Source organism: Ornithodoros turicata, chromosome 3, assembly GCF_037126465.1.
Source record: "Ornithodoros turicata isolate Travis chromosome 3, ASM3712646v1, whole genome shotgun sequence".
NCBI classification, from domain to species: Eukaryota; Metazoa; Arthropoda; class Arachnida; order Ixodida; family Argasidae; genus Ornithodoros; species Ornithodoros turicata.
This window is the reverse complement of record NC_088203.1, coordinates 3,441,490-3,454,428: the sequence shown is the minus strand read 5'-3', so window position 1 is coordinate 3,454,428 and position 12,939 is coordinate 3,441,490. Positions and strand designations below refer to the sequence as shown.

The window sequence follows — 12,939 nt, the reverse complement described above, 5'->3', positions numbered from 1 at the left end:
CAATATGTATGCTGACCTACACTGCATCGCATTGTGAAAACTGGTGACGTCTATGTACAAAGCTGAGATGCAACCTTGCACTATACAACACCTCGCATCAGATGGCACCTTGTATCACACGCCACCTCAGTGTTACAAGATACCTCATATCAGAAATCGACTCCCGTTGTTCACCTCATATCGCGTGACACATCTCGCAGCAGGTGACGTCTTGCATCTGACCTTATGGCGGAAGTTGTCATGTGCCAGACAACACCAGACAACACCTCACATCAGACAACGCTTTGTGTCAGGGGACACCTTGTACCACACAGCACCTACGTGTTAGTTAACACCTTATGTCAGAAGTCACCCGTGTCACACAGCACCTTGCATCAGACGACATCTTGTACGACATGACATTTCACAGCAGACGACACATTGCATCAGGCAATTCTTTATATCAGAAGACACCTCATGTCAGATGCCATACTGTACTAGCAGACACATTTTACCAGCCATTACATATTTGATGGCTCCTCCTATCGGACGGCGACACGCCCTATCACATGATAGCCCTTTAAGCCGGTGCTCCATATCAGAGGACACCCCATATCAGACGACGCCCTATACCAGACGCCGCCCCATACCAGACGCCGCCCCATATCAGACGACGCCCCATATCAGACGACGCCCCATATCAGACGCCGCCCCATATCAGATGACGCCCTATACCAGACGCCGCCCCATACCAGACGCCGCCCTATATCAGACGCCGCCCTATACCAGACGCCGCCCTATACCAGACGCCGCCCTATATCAGACGACGCCCCATATCAGACGACACCCCATATATATAATGTTTTCACGCGATGTCCATTGTTGCGACAACATACAACACGGTTATGATATGATGTGATATGATGAATATGATGTTGCTTGTCCCTTTCGTTTGCAGCCATCAAGCAGTGGCAGAAGCGCAGAGTTGTTGTCCGCAAGCGGCACCGGGCTCACAGGGTTTGTTGGATTTGGTGGCCTGGCTGGAGATTATGTGCCGCCAACAGGGCAGCACACGGGCGATGATGTTGATGCAAGTGTCGACAGCGACTTCCGCCTGGTTCTGCGGAAACTCACCAAGAGGGACAATACGACGAGGCTCAAGGTACCCTAGTTACCGACTTCACTGTGTGCGCCTACAAAATGTGCCTGACGCTTTTTATATTTTGTATACTTTTTATATACTTTTTGTATACTTTTTATATACTTTTATATACTTTTTATATTTTGTATACTTTTTGTATACTTCTTTTATTTTGTGGGATAATGCAATGGAGATATGATGTTAAGATACAGTACTGGTGGTGATGTAAAGTCAAAATATCATGTCGGGTATATTAGATTGAAGATAGTATGCTGCAATACGACACTGGAGATATGATAAGATATTGCACCCGTATGCCAAGTTTCTCATCCTAACGACGCTGTTCTGACTATAATACACTGGGGTGGTATGCAGAAGGTATTGTACCACCACTATGATACTGAGCATAATGTACAATCGTGACCACACTGAAGATAACGTATTAGGAGTATTGTACTGATGGCAACATATTAGAAATGCCAGACTGAATATATTGTACAATTAGTACCATACTGCAGGACATTACACTGGGCGTTTGAGGACATACAAAGGTTTCCTCCTCATCTGGAATTATAACCGTTCTCCATAATTAAGGCTCCCAGTTTTCTGCCCCGGCAAATTCAAAATTCCGCGGCACCGACTCGTAAATTCAGCGATTTTCCGCGGCAAGCAGTCAACTGACATTGTTCCTCGTGGTGTTGTCCATGATACTGGCCCGTGTTCATAGCTTCAAGAAATGTGAAAACACTCTTTTTCTTCCTTTTTTTTTGTGTGTGTGCATGTGTGATGTACCATACCATATATCAGACATGTTCTTTACAAGAAAATATCTCGACGCAAGATACCACATGCCAACATTTTCAACGTGTAATTACACACTTTTGCGAGAGGATTATCCGATCCTTAGTGCTGCCGTCTTCTAGGCTCTGCAAGAACTGGTAGACGTCATCAGAGAAAAAGACGCCGACGCCGTGAAGGGGGCTTTGCCCTTTTGGCCGCGACTTTACAACAAGCTGGCCGTTGTGAGTCATTTCGTTTGCACGAATCACGTGCGTAAACTTCTCTCGAATAAGTGTCCAACCTTTTTCTGAGGCTTACACATATCCGTTCAGGACAACGACCGCAGAGTGAGAGAGGCAACGCATCGGGCCCACGAGCAGCTCTGCCTGAAGGTCAAACGTAACCTTGCGCCCCACGCAAAGGCAATGGTCGGAGTGTGGGTTGCGTCTCAGTGCGATCCGTTCGCTCCGGCTGCGTCTGCTGCCAGGGCCGCCTTCGCGGCTGCGTTTCCGTCGGCCAAACAGGCGCAGGTCCTGTCTTTCTTTGCCCAGGAAATCTTTGGTGTGAGTGTTTTTAATTGTCTAGCTGATGATTATTTATTATACATTGTATTATTAGTTTTTATATTTTTATTTGTTATAGTTACAGTTTTTAGTTTAGTATAGTATAGTAGTATATATAGTATAGTATATATAATTTAGTTTTTAGTTTAGTATAGCTTTTTATAGTTATATTTATTATAGTTTTTCACAGAAAGAATAGCTTTTTTAATTCTATTAATTAAAAAGAATTTAACCTAGCAGTCATTTATTAACGGTGTGAGGAGCACCGAATGATTTGTGGTATCGCTCTTAAAACAATACTTCACCGCAAGCATGCTGTTATCCAACCACCATCCTATGTGACATCATTCTGCTTATGAAGGAGAGACTCCGTCTAAAATTATTGTTTTTTAGTAAAACAAATTATTTGAATGTTTCAATCTCTTTAAATACTACTTATCTGCCCCCCCGATAGGTTAGAAACAGGAGGAGTATGCCTATTTACAAGACTTGTGCAGTTAGTATGTTAATTGTCACAAAAAAGTCGCACACCCAGCACTTTCCACAAACCAGGAGTGATAACAGTATGATTACGTGCAGTAGTTGGCCTTCACTGTGCTATGTGGTGAAGTTCGTTTTAAGAGTGCAGGCTTCTGAAGGGTATGACAGATAAGTGATAATACAACACTATGTGTTGAGATAAGCAAAGCTTGAATTCAGAGCCAATCTCAGATCTGTTTCCTCGGAAACCGAAATATTAAGAAGCAAAACGTATTTGATTCTTTTTTCTTTTTTTGAAAAATTTCAGTGTCTGAATAGTCCTGCTTTCTAGACACTGTAAACAAGTTTGCTTTTTGATGTTTACACTTATTACTAGTAAACGGTGAATTTTCACGTTGGAACTTGCTCACTGGAAGAACCTCACATTCCAGTACTGCAGCGACATGGTACTGGTGCAAGTCCCGACAACACTACCCGACTCAAAGTGAGTGTTACGATTTATTTTCGGGAACTGCGATTCTAGATCAAACATACATAAACCATATACAGTCAACCCTCGATTTATGAACACCCTCGGTTCCCCGTAAAATCGTTCATAAATCGAGGGATTCATAAATCGAAAATTCCGTTAAGTGAGTAGTATCGAGCAAATGGAACAGTATTTCCGAGTTGGTATTGTGTTTATAATACAATATATTGTGTAATTTTGCTTTCGACCATGCCTTCTGCTGTATCAATCTTGGAAAGAGGAGATGTCAGCACATTTGCACTCAGATGGTCTCGGATTTCCTCCGGGGTTTTTAACCTACGTTTATTAATCTCCGGGTGACAGCGGACACCTTATTCGTGAATTGAGGTCAGGAACACTTCTGCAAAAGCCCGTTTGTTGTTCGGACTTCGAGGGGTTAAGAACCGAGGGTGCAATACCTGGAAAACGTTTTGTCCATTCAGGCGTCATTCATAAGACCACAGAATTATCCCTTTGAAGGTTTCTGTTGACCTCGGAATGATCAGTTCATAAATTGAGGGCAGAAACGCTGGGCAACTCCTAGTTGGTTCCCAGAAATTCCATTCATTATTCGAATATCGAGGTTCATAAAACGAGGGAAAAATGCATGTAAAAAGTTTGGTTCCTCGTGCTAGTGTTCATAAAACGAGGGCATTCATAAATCGAAGGTTCATAAATCGAAGGTTCATAAATCGAGGGTTGACTGTATTCTATAATGACAAATAAAAACTTGTACACGAGGCTGGTTTTTCGTGTTCTGAAGGGGGCTTCCAAAAGAGGAACAGGAAGCAAAGTATTTCCGCTGCCTCACCTGCGCGCTTCTAGGCCTCAAGCTGCTCGTCGACAATCTGTCTCCCCTGCCGGACCTTACTGCCCTGACCGCCATCTTGGACGAAAGCAAATTCTGGAAATTTGCCAAACATACGGAAGTCACGGTAATATTGTACGCCTCTCTACCGTTCTTTACGCAACATGAACACCATTAAGGCCCGCGAAAAAAGGAAAATGAATTAAATTTTTCATTCAGTTTGCGTTAGGAAACTCGGAACTGAGGTTGCTAGGGGCTTTTGAAACGTTCAGCAATCTGCGGCACGTTTTAATGCAACCCAAACTGCAGGTTCGCAAGTCTTGGTACGGCCTGATGACGTCCGTGTGCCAGCACGTGCCCGAATTGGCGTCCAAGCACGCCAAGCAGCTCAGCGGCGTCACTTTGAACTCTCTCGCTGAGACGGAACCTCTCATCACGGTCGCCATTTGGGAGACGTCACTAGCCTTACTCTCTTCCGTTCCTGTGAGTGTCGCAGTAAAATTTATCCTTAAAAAGGGCTTTAGTTGATGGTTCTTTGCAGCCGTAGAATTGCTTCCCAGCGATACCTAGTGCATAATTAGGGCCTGACTTTTTCGGGTTTTATTTTTGGCCAAATTCGGGGGGTAAATATCGGGTGATATTTTTCATTCGAAAATTCGGGCGTATTCGGGTTAAATCCCGTTACAGCATATTCTGTCGTCAGGAATTCGGGTGATTTTTTTTTGTTTAATAGAAATCTGTCTTAACATGGAACTAATGTTTAGCAATGTTATCAAACTTTATTTTAATGCACGCTTATGAGTGTGCCACGCGACCCGGATGTTTTCGGGTAGATTCGGGTTAAACCCGAATTTTACAGATTTCGTTCGGGGGGTAAATATCGGGCGGATACGGGTTTAACCCTAAAAAGTCAGGCCCTATGCATAATGCGCGCTACTAGCATTTCCAGCGCAAGTGATAGTTACACCTAGTGCATAATACCTTGCTAATAGCAGCACACAGGACCTATAGTTAGAGCCTGAAGTTTTCAGGAAATATTTTTTTCCAAATTCGGGGGGTTAGGATCGGGTAAATAGACATGTGCACTATATTCATGCGAATTTGGGTGAAAAAAACTTCCATTACGCTGAAACCGGGGAGAAATTGGGCTCAGTTATTCAAACTAACTGTAGCGGTTTGGTACAAACGGTGATGTAACTGCATTTTTCTGCCAAACAAGTAAGTTGGTGCATTCCTACAGACATCCCAGAGAGGGCAATTTGCCTGGTAAAAATCGGGTTTCACGCTAAAGAGGCAACCTTCAATTCGGGGTGCAAATTCGGGGAAGAATCGGGTAAAACCCTAAAACTTCAGGCTCTACATACAGTGCATAGTGCCTACTGTATAATGTAAAAAAAGCCTCAGTTTGGGCAAAAAGAAAAGTGGATGGCACAGAAGGACTTAAAACCAGCAACAACATTTCCTTTCCTTTCCTTTACTTTACACACAAAACCGGGAACCCATACACTGCAGACGTGGGAAAATTGAGAGGGAAAGGACCATGGGAGACAGAGGAAAAACAGGTCAATACACCAAGGTCAGCATTCTTTTACCCAAACTAGGACTTTTTTCCATTCTGGAGCTCCGCCACGCCCGCATTTATGCTTTGTTTTTATCAGTGTCTAGGCCTAATGTTCAATAAACGTTATGGTGCTTATCTTACCATTTTTAAATTCTGCTCTGCATATTATTGTTATAGATTTGCTAAGCTATCAGTTAAAATATCAGCTAGAATATCATCTAAGATATCACTTAAAACATCAGCTAAAATATCAGTTAAAATAGCCGCTAAGATATCTGTTAAAATATCGGCTAAAATATCAGTTAAAATAGCAGCTAAAGTATCAGCTAAAATAGCGGCTAAAATAGCAGCCAAGATATCACTTAAAGTATCAGCTAAGATATCAATTAAAATATCAGCTAAAATATCATCTAAGATCACTTAAAACATCAGCTAAGATATCAGCAAAAATATCAGCTAGATATCAGCTAAAATATCAGTTAAAATAGCCGCTAAGATATCAGCTAAGCTACCAGCTAAAATATCAGTTAAAATAGCAGCTAAGATATCAGCTATCAGTTAAAATAGCGGCTAAAATAGCAGCTAAGATATCAGCTAAAATATCAGTTAAGGTATCAGCTAAGCTATCAGCTAAAATACCAGCTAAATATCAGCCACGATATCACTTAAAATAGCAGCTAAAATATCAGTTAAGGTATCAGCTAAGCTATCAGCTAAAATATCAGCTAAATATCAGCCACGATATCACTTAAAATAGCAGCTAAGATATCAGTTAAAATATCAGCTAAGATATCAGCTAAAATATCAGTTAAAATAGCCGCTAAGATATCAGCTAAGATATCAGTTAAAATATCAGCTAAAATGTCAGCTAAAATATCAGCTAAGATATCAGTTAAAATATCGGCTAAAATATCAGTTAAAATAGCAGCTACGATATCAGCTAAGATATCAGTTAAAATAGCAGCTAAGATATCAGCTAAGATATCAGTTAAAATATCAGCTAAAATGTCAGCTAAAATATCAGCTAAGATATCAGTTAAAATATCAGCTAAAATATCAGTTAAAATAGCAGCTAAAGTATCAGCTAAAATATCAGTTAAAATAGCAGCTAAGATATCAGCTGTCAGTTAAAATAGCGGCTAAAATAGCAGCTAAGATATCAGCTAAAATATCAGCCACGATATCACTTAAAATAGCAGCTAAGCTATCAGCTAAGATATCAGTTAAAATATCAGCTAAAATATCATCTAAGATATCACTTAAAATATCAGCTAAAACATCAGTTAAGGTATCAGCTAAAATATCAGTTAAAATAGCAGCTAAGATATCAGCTCAATATCAGCTAAGATATCAGTTAAAATATCAGCTAAGATATCAGTTAAAATATCAGCTAAAATGTCAGCTATAAGTTAAAATATCAGCTAAAATGTCAGCTATCAGTTAAAATAGCAGCTAAGATATCAGCTAAAATGTCAGCTAAAACATCAGCTAAGAATATTAGCTAAAATATCAGTTAAGGTATCAGCTAATAGAAGACACTCGACTTTTCTAATACCCCTCTCACACGGGCAGTTGTCAATGATGATTGAAACCAATCGCAGTTGGAAATGTACGTGGCGCCACCAAGCGTGTAGCGTGTCAACTTCTCAAGGGGCATGGGATCCAATGCACCCTAACATGTCGACACGCTACATGCTTGCTGGCATTACGTGCACTTTCAACGACCATTGACTTCAATGATCATTGAAGACTGCTCGTGTGACAGGGGTATTAGACAAGCTCAGTGGCATTACGTGCACTTTCAACCACGACCTAGTAGATTATAACGACCATGTCACTATCAGCAACCCGTATGAGAAGCCCGTCCACACGATCCGCCAGGGGCGCTACTTGTCGGCACGCCACGATTGGACGATGGAAATTTGAATTCTGAACGCGCAGAAGCGTATGTACGTCGAGGCTGGGAGGTACCCGGGTTCGAATCCCGGTGCCGGCTGTGCTGTCTGGGGGTTTTTCCTGGGTTTTCCTCAGACGCTTTCAGACATATGTCAGCACAGTTCCCTTAGAAGTCGGCCCAGGACTCACATTCCCCAGGGCGTCAGTCGTGACATTGCCCACATATGTGAGGCCGACAACGGCGAGCCCTTTAACCACCACCACTACCGTAGCAGACGACAGCGATAGCTCCTATGAAAACGCGTAAAATGATGATGGTGATCAACCCCAGAATGAAACATCTGTGGAACGTCCACCGCTTGTACAGAAATATACTAAGGTAAGCTGAAGTACAAAGTATTGTAGAAGTTGAGGAAGCAATAACTGGGACGATGAGTAGCGCCACCGCTAGCTTCCAAAAAAGCGGCGCTGGGAAGGGGTGCCCACGACATGGTCGTTATAATCTAGTAGATCGTGCTTTCAACGGCCACTGACTTCAATGATAATTGAAGACTGCTCGTGTGGCAGGGGTATTAGACAAGCCGAGTGGCATTATGTGCACTTTCAGCGGCCATTGACTTCAATGATAATTGAAGGCTGCTCGTGTGACAGGGGTATTAGACAAGCCGAGTGGCATTACTTGCACTTTCAGCGGCCATTGACTTCAATGATAATTGAAGGCTGCTCGTGTGACAGGGGTATTAGACAAGCAGAGTGGCATTACGTGCACTTTCAACGGCCATTGACTTCAATGATCATTGAAGACTGCTCGTGTGACAGGGGTATTAGACAAGTCGAGTGCAGTCGATAACAATAATGTATGTAAACTCGGGTAAATGTTTCTTTTTTCCTGTGAACGAAGGACTGCTGGCAACACGTGAATGCCAGGAAAGCCGTGCTTCCGCAGCTGTGGCGAGTTCTGAAAGGAGGTGGTTTCGGTAGCGCGACCCACGTCTATCCCAACTTGCTGCCTTTCTTGAGCCTCATCCCCGCCGACGTAATCGGGGATGGGGCAGGGTTCTACGAGGCTTTCTTTGCCAACATTAGGGAAGGGTAAGCTTGTATCTTTTGGTTATGTATTATGTAATGTGCTTGTATCCTTGTGCGTACTGTTGTACATTGCTGCATTTGAATGTAGATTGGCCCTCTGATAACAGTGAAAATTTGAAAATCCTGTGTGAGAACTGATGCTGTTTCATACTGCCTTCTGCACTGCCTTACTGCACTGCCTTACTGGCAGAGGCGAGGGCTGTGATGTCGCAGCGCCACGAGTTTCAGTATTCGCGCTGCCCATTTACCCCGTTTCTATGACCCCCTTCGCTGTGAAACTTTCAGTTGAGGTTCAAATCGGTGCGAGGAACCGTCTTTTACGTTTATCTGAGATAACCTGGGGTGACCTGTCGCAACCGCTTGAATGTCGTACTTCGGTCTACATGCAGTCTGGCAGAGCCCAAAGTTCACAACATTCCGTCTGAAACAAATGCCATCGTGCAAGCCTACATGGAGTGCCTTCGCTATGCCCTCACCAGAAACCTGGGGTCTGACAACAATGCTGTCGCTATCCGGGAATACCTCACAGTGGAAGTAAGTTTCTCATGTTGTACATATGTTACGCATTACTGGTGCTCACACGAATTATAAGCAGATGAGATATACGTACTGTATAAATGGCTAACTTCCTGCTCTTAAAGGGAGACTTCGCAACCAAATGCATTTTGAGCACGCGGTATTTCCCACAATCATTTACACGAACAGCAAGCAGTTGCGAAATATCTCGCTCGAAAAATAAGGGGGAATCATAAAAACGTCTCTTGAAGTTTGGAAAAGTCTGCCTCCCACCGAGCATCGATGGAAGTACTTCTTTGTTTCTGTGTTTGTCCAACGTCACGCATTCCTGCGCTATTTCCTGACTGCTGGAAGCCGACTAAACACTGTTTCTTTCTATCAGCGTCTGAGCGATCTAATCCCGAATCTTCGTCCATTGTTTCGTTTCGGGAATGCAACACAGCGGCTGCGACCGGCGTGGTATATACGGACCGATTTTTCGGACATGCTCGATTATTCGGTCGCGTTCGCGGAACGGACACGGGCCCCATAGAGTTAATGTATAATAGCATCCAAAATTTTGGATGCCGTGCAGCTCCGTCGCTCGATATTTCGGACACGCTTTGCAAAGCCCGCGAGCGTCCCGAGCGGTCGCCAGCTCACCACGTGCGCATGACGCAATGCGCCGGTCGAGGAAACCAAATATAAAAAATTGAGGCAAGAAAATGGGCAGTGGTTGTTCATTTTCCAATACTCTTGAGCGAAGGAGTCCTGTCGTGGCGCTTCGCGAAGCCGAGCACGTGCTGTGCACCTGCAAAGTAAAGCGAGCTTCACCTAAAGCACGCAGGCATTAGGTGAAGCCGACTTGCGGAAAGTTGTCTTGATCTAGTATTCCCAGCACGTGTTCGGGATATCGACGACTTGCATTCTCCTAGCGCATCCGTCAAACTCGGAACTTATATGAAGGCGACTGCGGCGCTTTCACCCGTACACAATATCGCTTCGGAAAGTAGCAGCTGTGGAATGTAGATCTACATGGCAGAGTAGAAGCCAATATTATCAGGCAGGGATATAAGACTGCCCGTTAAGAAAGCATCGACAACTTTTTCTGCCCTACTAGTTGATGTAGACGACGACGACGACGACCGAGCTATGACGGAGCGAGGCTCGTGACCTGCTGATGCTGGCCCACAGCTGATCAGCAGCTGTTCTTCAGCTGTTCCCGGAGAGCTGGTCATTAAACGCTCTGCCAACGTGAACCTGGCCTAATTCTTGTTCTAGTAGCTTTGCAGTTACTACACTAGTACTTAATAAAGCTGACTTTTGAAGCGAAATTTGTTTTTTCGAACTGCTCGATTATTCGGAGTTTTGCGCAATCCCCACGAAGTACTACTTGTTCTACTTGTTCGTTGCATGCAGAGTGACGTTAACGCGATGGCCTTGGGAGGGAAAAAATTCTGCAACCTCCTCTCCACGTTCCTGTTTTGCTTTGATTGATTGATTACTTATTTGAGGCATAATTTGTCACATGAGGAAGAAACAGAGTTGATGGCAGGTATACAGTGGATGTTATGCACCAATTACGATGTGCAACAATTTTTTTCTACACATTGTTTCTAAGTCTCCCTTTAACGCAACCAATGAAAAGTGAACTATCATCCTATAGCACAGAAATTGTATATTCTATTGTATATACATTCCCAATCGGCACGAAAGTTCATGTACGAAGATATTTTGTTAGTATTACGATCGGATTTTCCGTTCTTGTCAATATCGTTACAAACGGGCTTTGATTGTACATGCGGTTTCTTAGATTGTCTTTTATGAAATAAAAGATTAAAATTAGATATTGTCTTGCTGCTTTTAGGCCATCCCTTGTACATAGCCAGTGTAATTTTACACTCGCATATCTTGAATAAATTCAAATTCAAAATAATTTCCACATTTCAGCTGCACTCCCTGCTGGACACTTCCTTAACAGACCCAAAAAACCGACTCTCATCTTCAACCTTGTACCACAACGTCGCCGAACTCCATTCCTACTGTCTGCGACAGAGCTCTTCCGCAGAACTGGACCCCTCTCACCGTGCTTCCTTCCAAAAAATGCTAACCACATTCTGGGACCACGTACAAAAAGTCGGACTCGACATTCTCTCTTCCGACCCGCCGAACACGAAGCAGATCCAGCGCCTGACCGGTCTCATCAACGAAATCCACAATCCGTCGGCACCAAAAGTCAAGAGGAGAGTCACGATCGCCCTGCCCTCCGAAGAAGAAGAAGAAGTCGTGGCTAGAGCGACAAAATCGGTCGCGCATCTCAAGAGGTTGCCTTCGATACTGGAAGGTCATCGAAGCATTTTAAATTACACGACGAAACTGTGTGCCGCGGCGCTTCAACGTGCAACATCGTCCGGAGACGAGGCTTACGTCCAGGCGCTCTCTTCGCTGTTACGTTCCGCATCTTCGGACGCGTTCGTTCGGGACCTTCTGCAAGACCTCGGCACTCCCGGCGGAACAGAACGCACGGCGGCGTTCGCGTTACTGGAAGTGTTGCGCCCTCTACTGGAGGCGAAGAAAGACCAGGAATGCGATCGCGAAGCAGTGCTGGGGCACGCGGTGGACTGCTTGCTGACCGTGTCGTCGTCTGCAAAGACGGATGAAGTCGTGGTCTTCTTCGACAGTGTTGTCGAGGTCAGTGGTGGTTGACGTATCGTTTCATTTCGTTTTAATTAAGGTGCCCATAAGTAGGGCCTGACTTTTTTCGGGTTTTATCTCTGGCCAAATTCGGGGGGGTAAATATCGGGTGATATTTTTCGTTAGAAAATTCGGGTGTATTCGGGTTAAATCCCGTCACAGCGTATTCTGTCGTCAGGAATTCGGGTGTGTTCGGGTGAATTTTTTTTTTGTTTAATAAAAATTTGTCTTAACGTGGAACTAATGTTTAGCAATGTTATCAAACTTTATTTTAGTGCACGCTTATGAGTGTGCCGCGCGACCCGGATGTTTTCGGGCAAATTCGGGTTAAACCCGAATTTTACAGATTTCGTTCGGGGGGTAAATATCGGGCGGATACGGGTTTAACCCTAAAAAGTCAGGCCCTACCCATAAGTAGCACATGGCATACTTTAATGGCGCAACTGAAAGAGCACAGATATACAGCCAGACTCCTTTGTAGCGAACACCTCTCTAATGAAAATAGTACTACAGCGAATTTTTTTGCGGTCCCACTGGAGCCCTATAGGTCCAATAACAGACATCCTTTTTAACGAAAATACCTTTACTGCGAATTTTTTTTCCTGTCCCCCGAGTCTCGTTGTAAAGGAATTTGACTGTAACGAGCATAAAAGCGCAGCGTAGTTGACTAATAAAAACAACAAAACAAATGCTTTTTTTTTACACAGTGTTAGTTAACATCAAACTAAAAATGTTAAAAGAAACGAAAATATTTACATCTGTATCAGCCACCTCGTTTCATAGTTAATGAGTACGTGTTAGTGCGCAGTCCACAGGATTAAGGCAGGAACTTTCAGATATTTTGAAAACCAAAGGATGTCTAAAGCATCTTACGGCGGCATAAAAAAACGTTGGATTCCAGCAAGCGTGGACCATTCAATGATCCATGCGCTCACTTGAAAAGAA

General features: G+C 43.6%; 1 protein-coding gene across 1 annotated transcript in view; it reads left to right on the top strand.

Moving 5' to 3' along the window:
* The window catches only part of LOC135387838 (E3 ubiquitin-protein ligase listerin-like), a 30,526-nt gene that overhangs the window by 585 nt on the left and 17,002 nt on the right, over positions 1-12,939 (top strand). Inside the window, exons 2-10 of the mRNA XM_064616996.1 lie at positions 938-1,141; positions 2,044-2,142; positions 2,233-2,463; positions 3,375-3,427; positions 4,215-4,386; positions 4,569-4,742; positions 8,618-8,808; positions 9,195-9,339; positions 11,251-11,991. Coding sequence (XP_064473066.1) covers positions 938-1,141; positions 2,044-2,142; positions 2,233-2,463; positions 3,375-3,427; positions 4,215-4,386; positions 4,569-4,742; positions 8,618-8,808; positions 9,195-9,339; positions 11,251-11,991 — 2,010 coding nt within the window. The remainder of the gene's footprint in view (positions 1-937; positions 1,142-2,043; positions 2,143-2,232; positions 2,464-3,374; positions 3,428-4,214; positions 4,387-4,568; positions 4,743-8,617; positions 8,809-9,194; positions 9,340-11,250; positions 11,992-12,939) is intronic.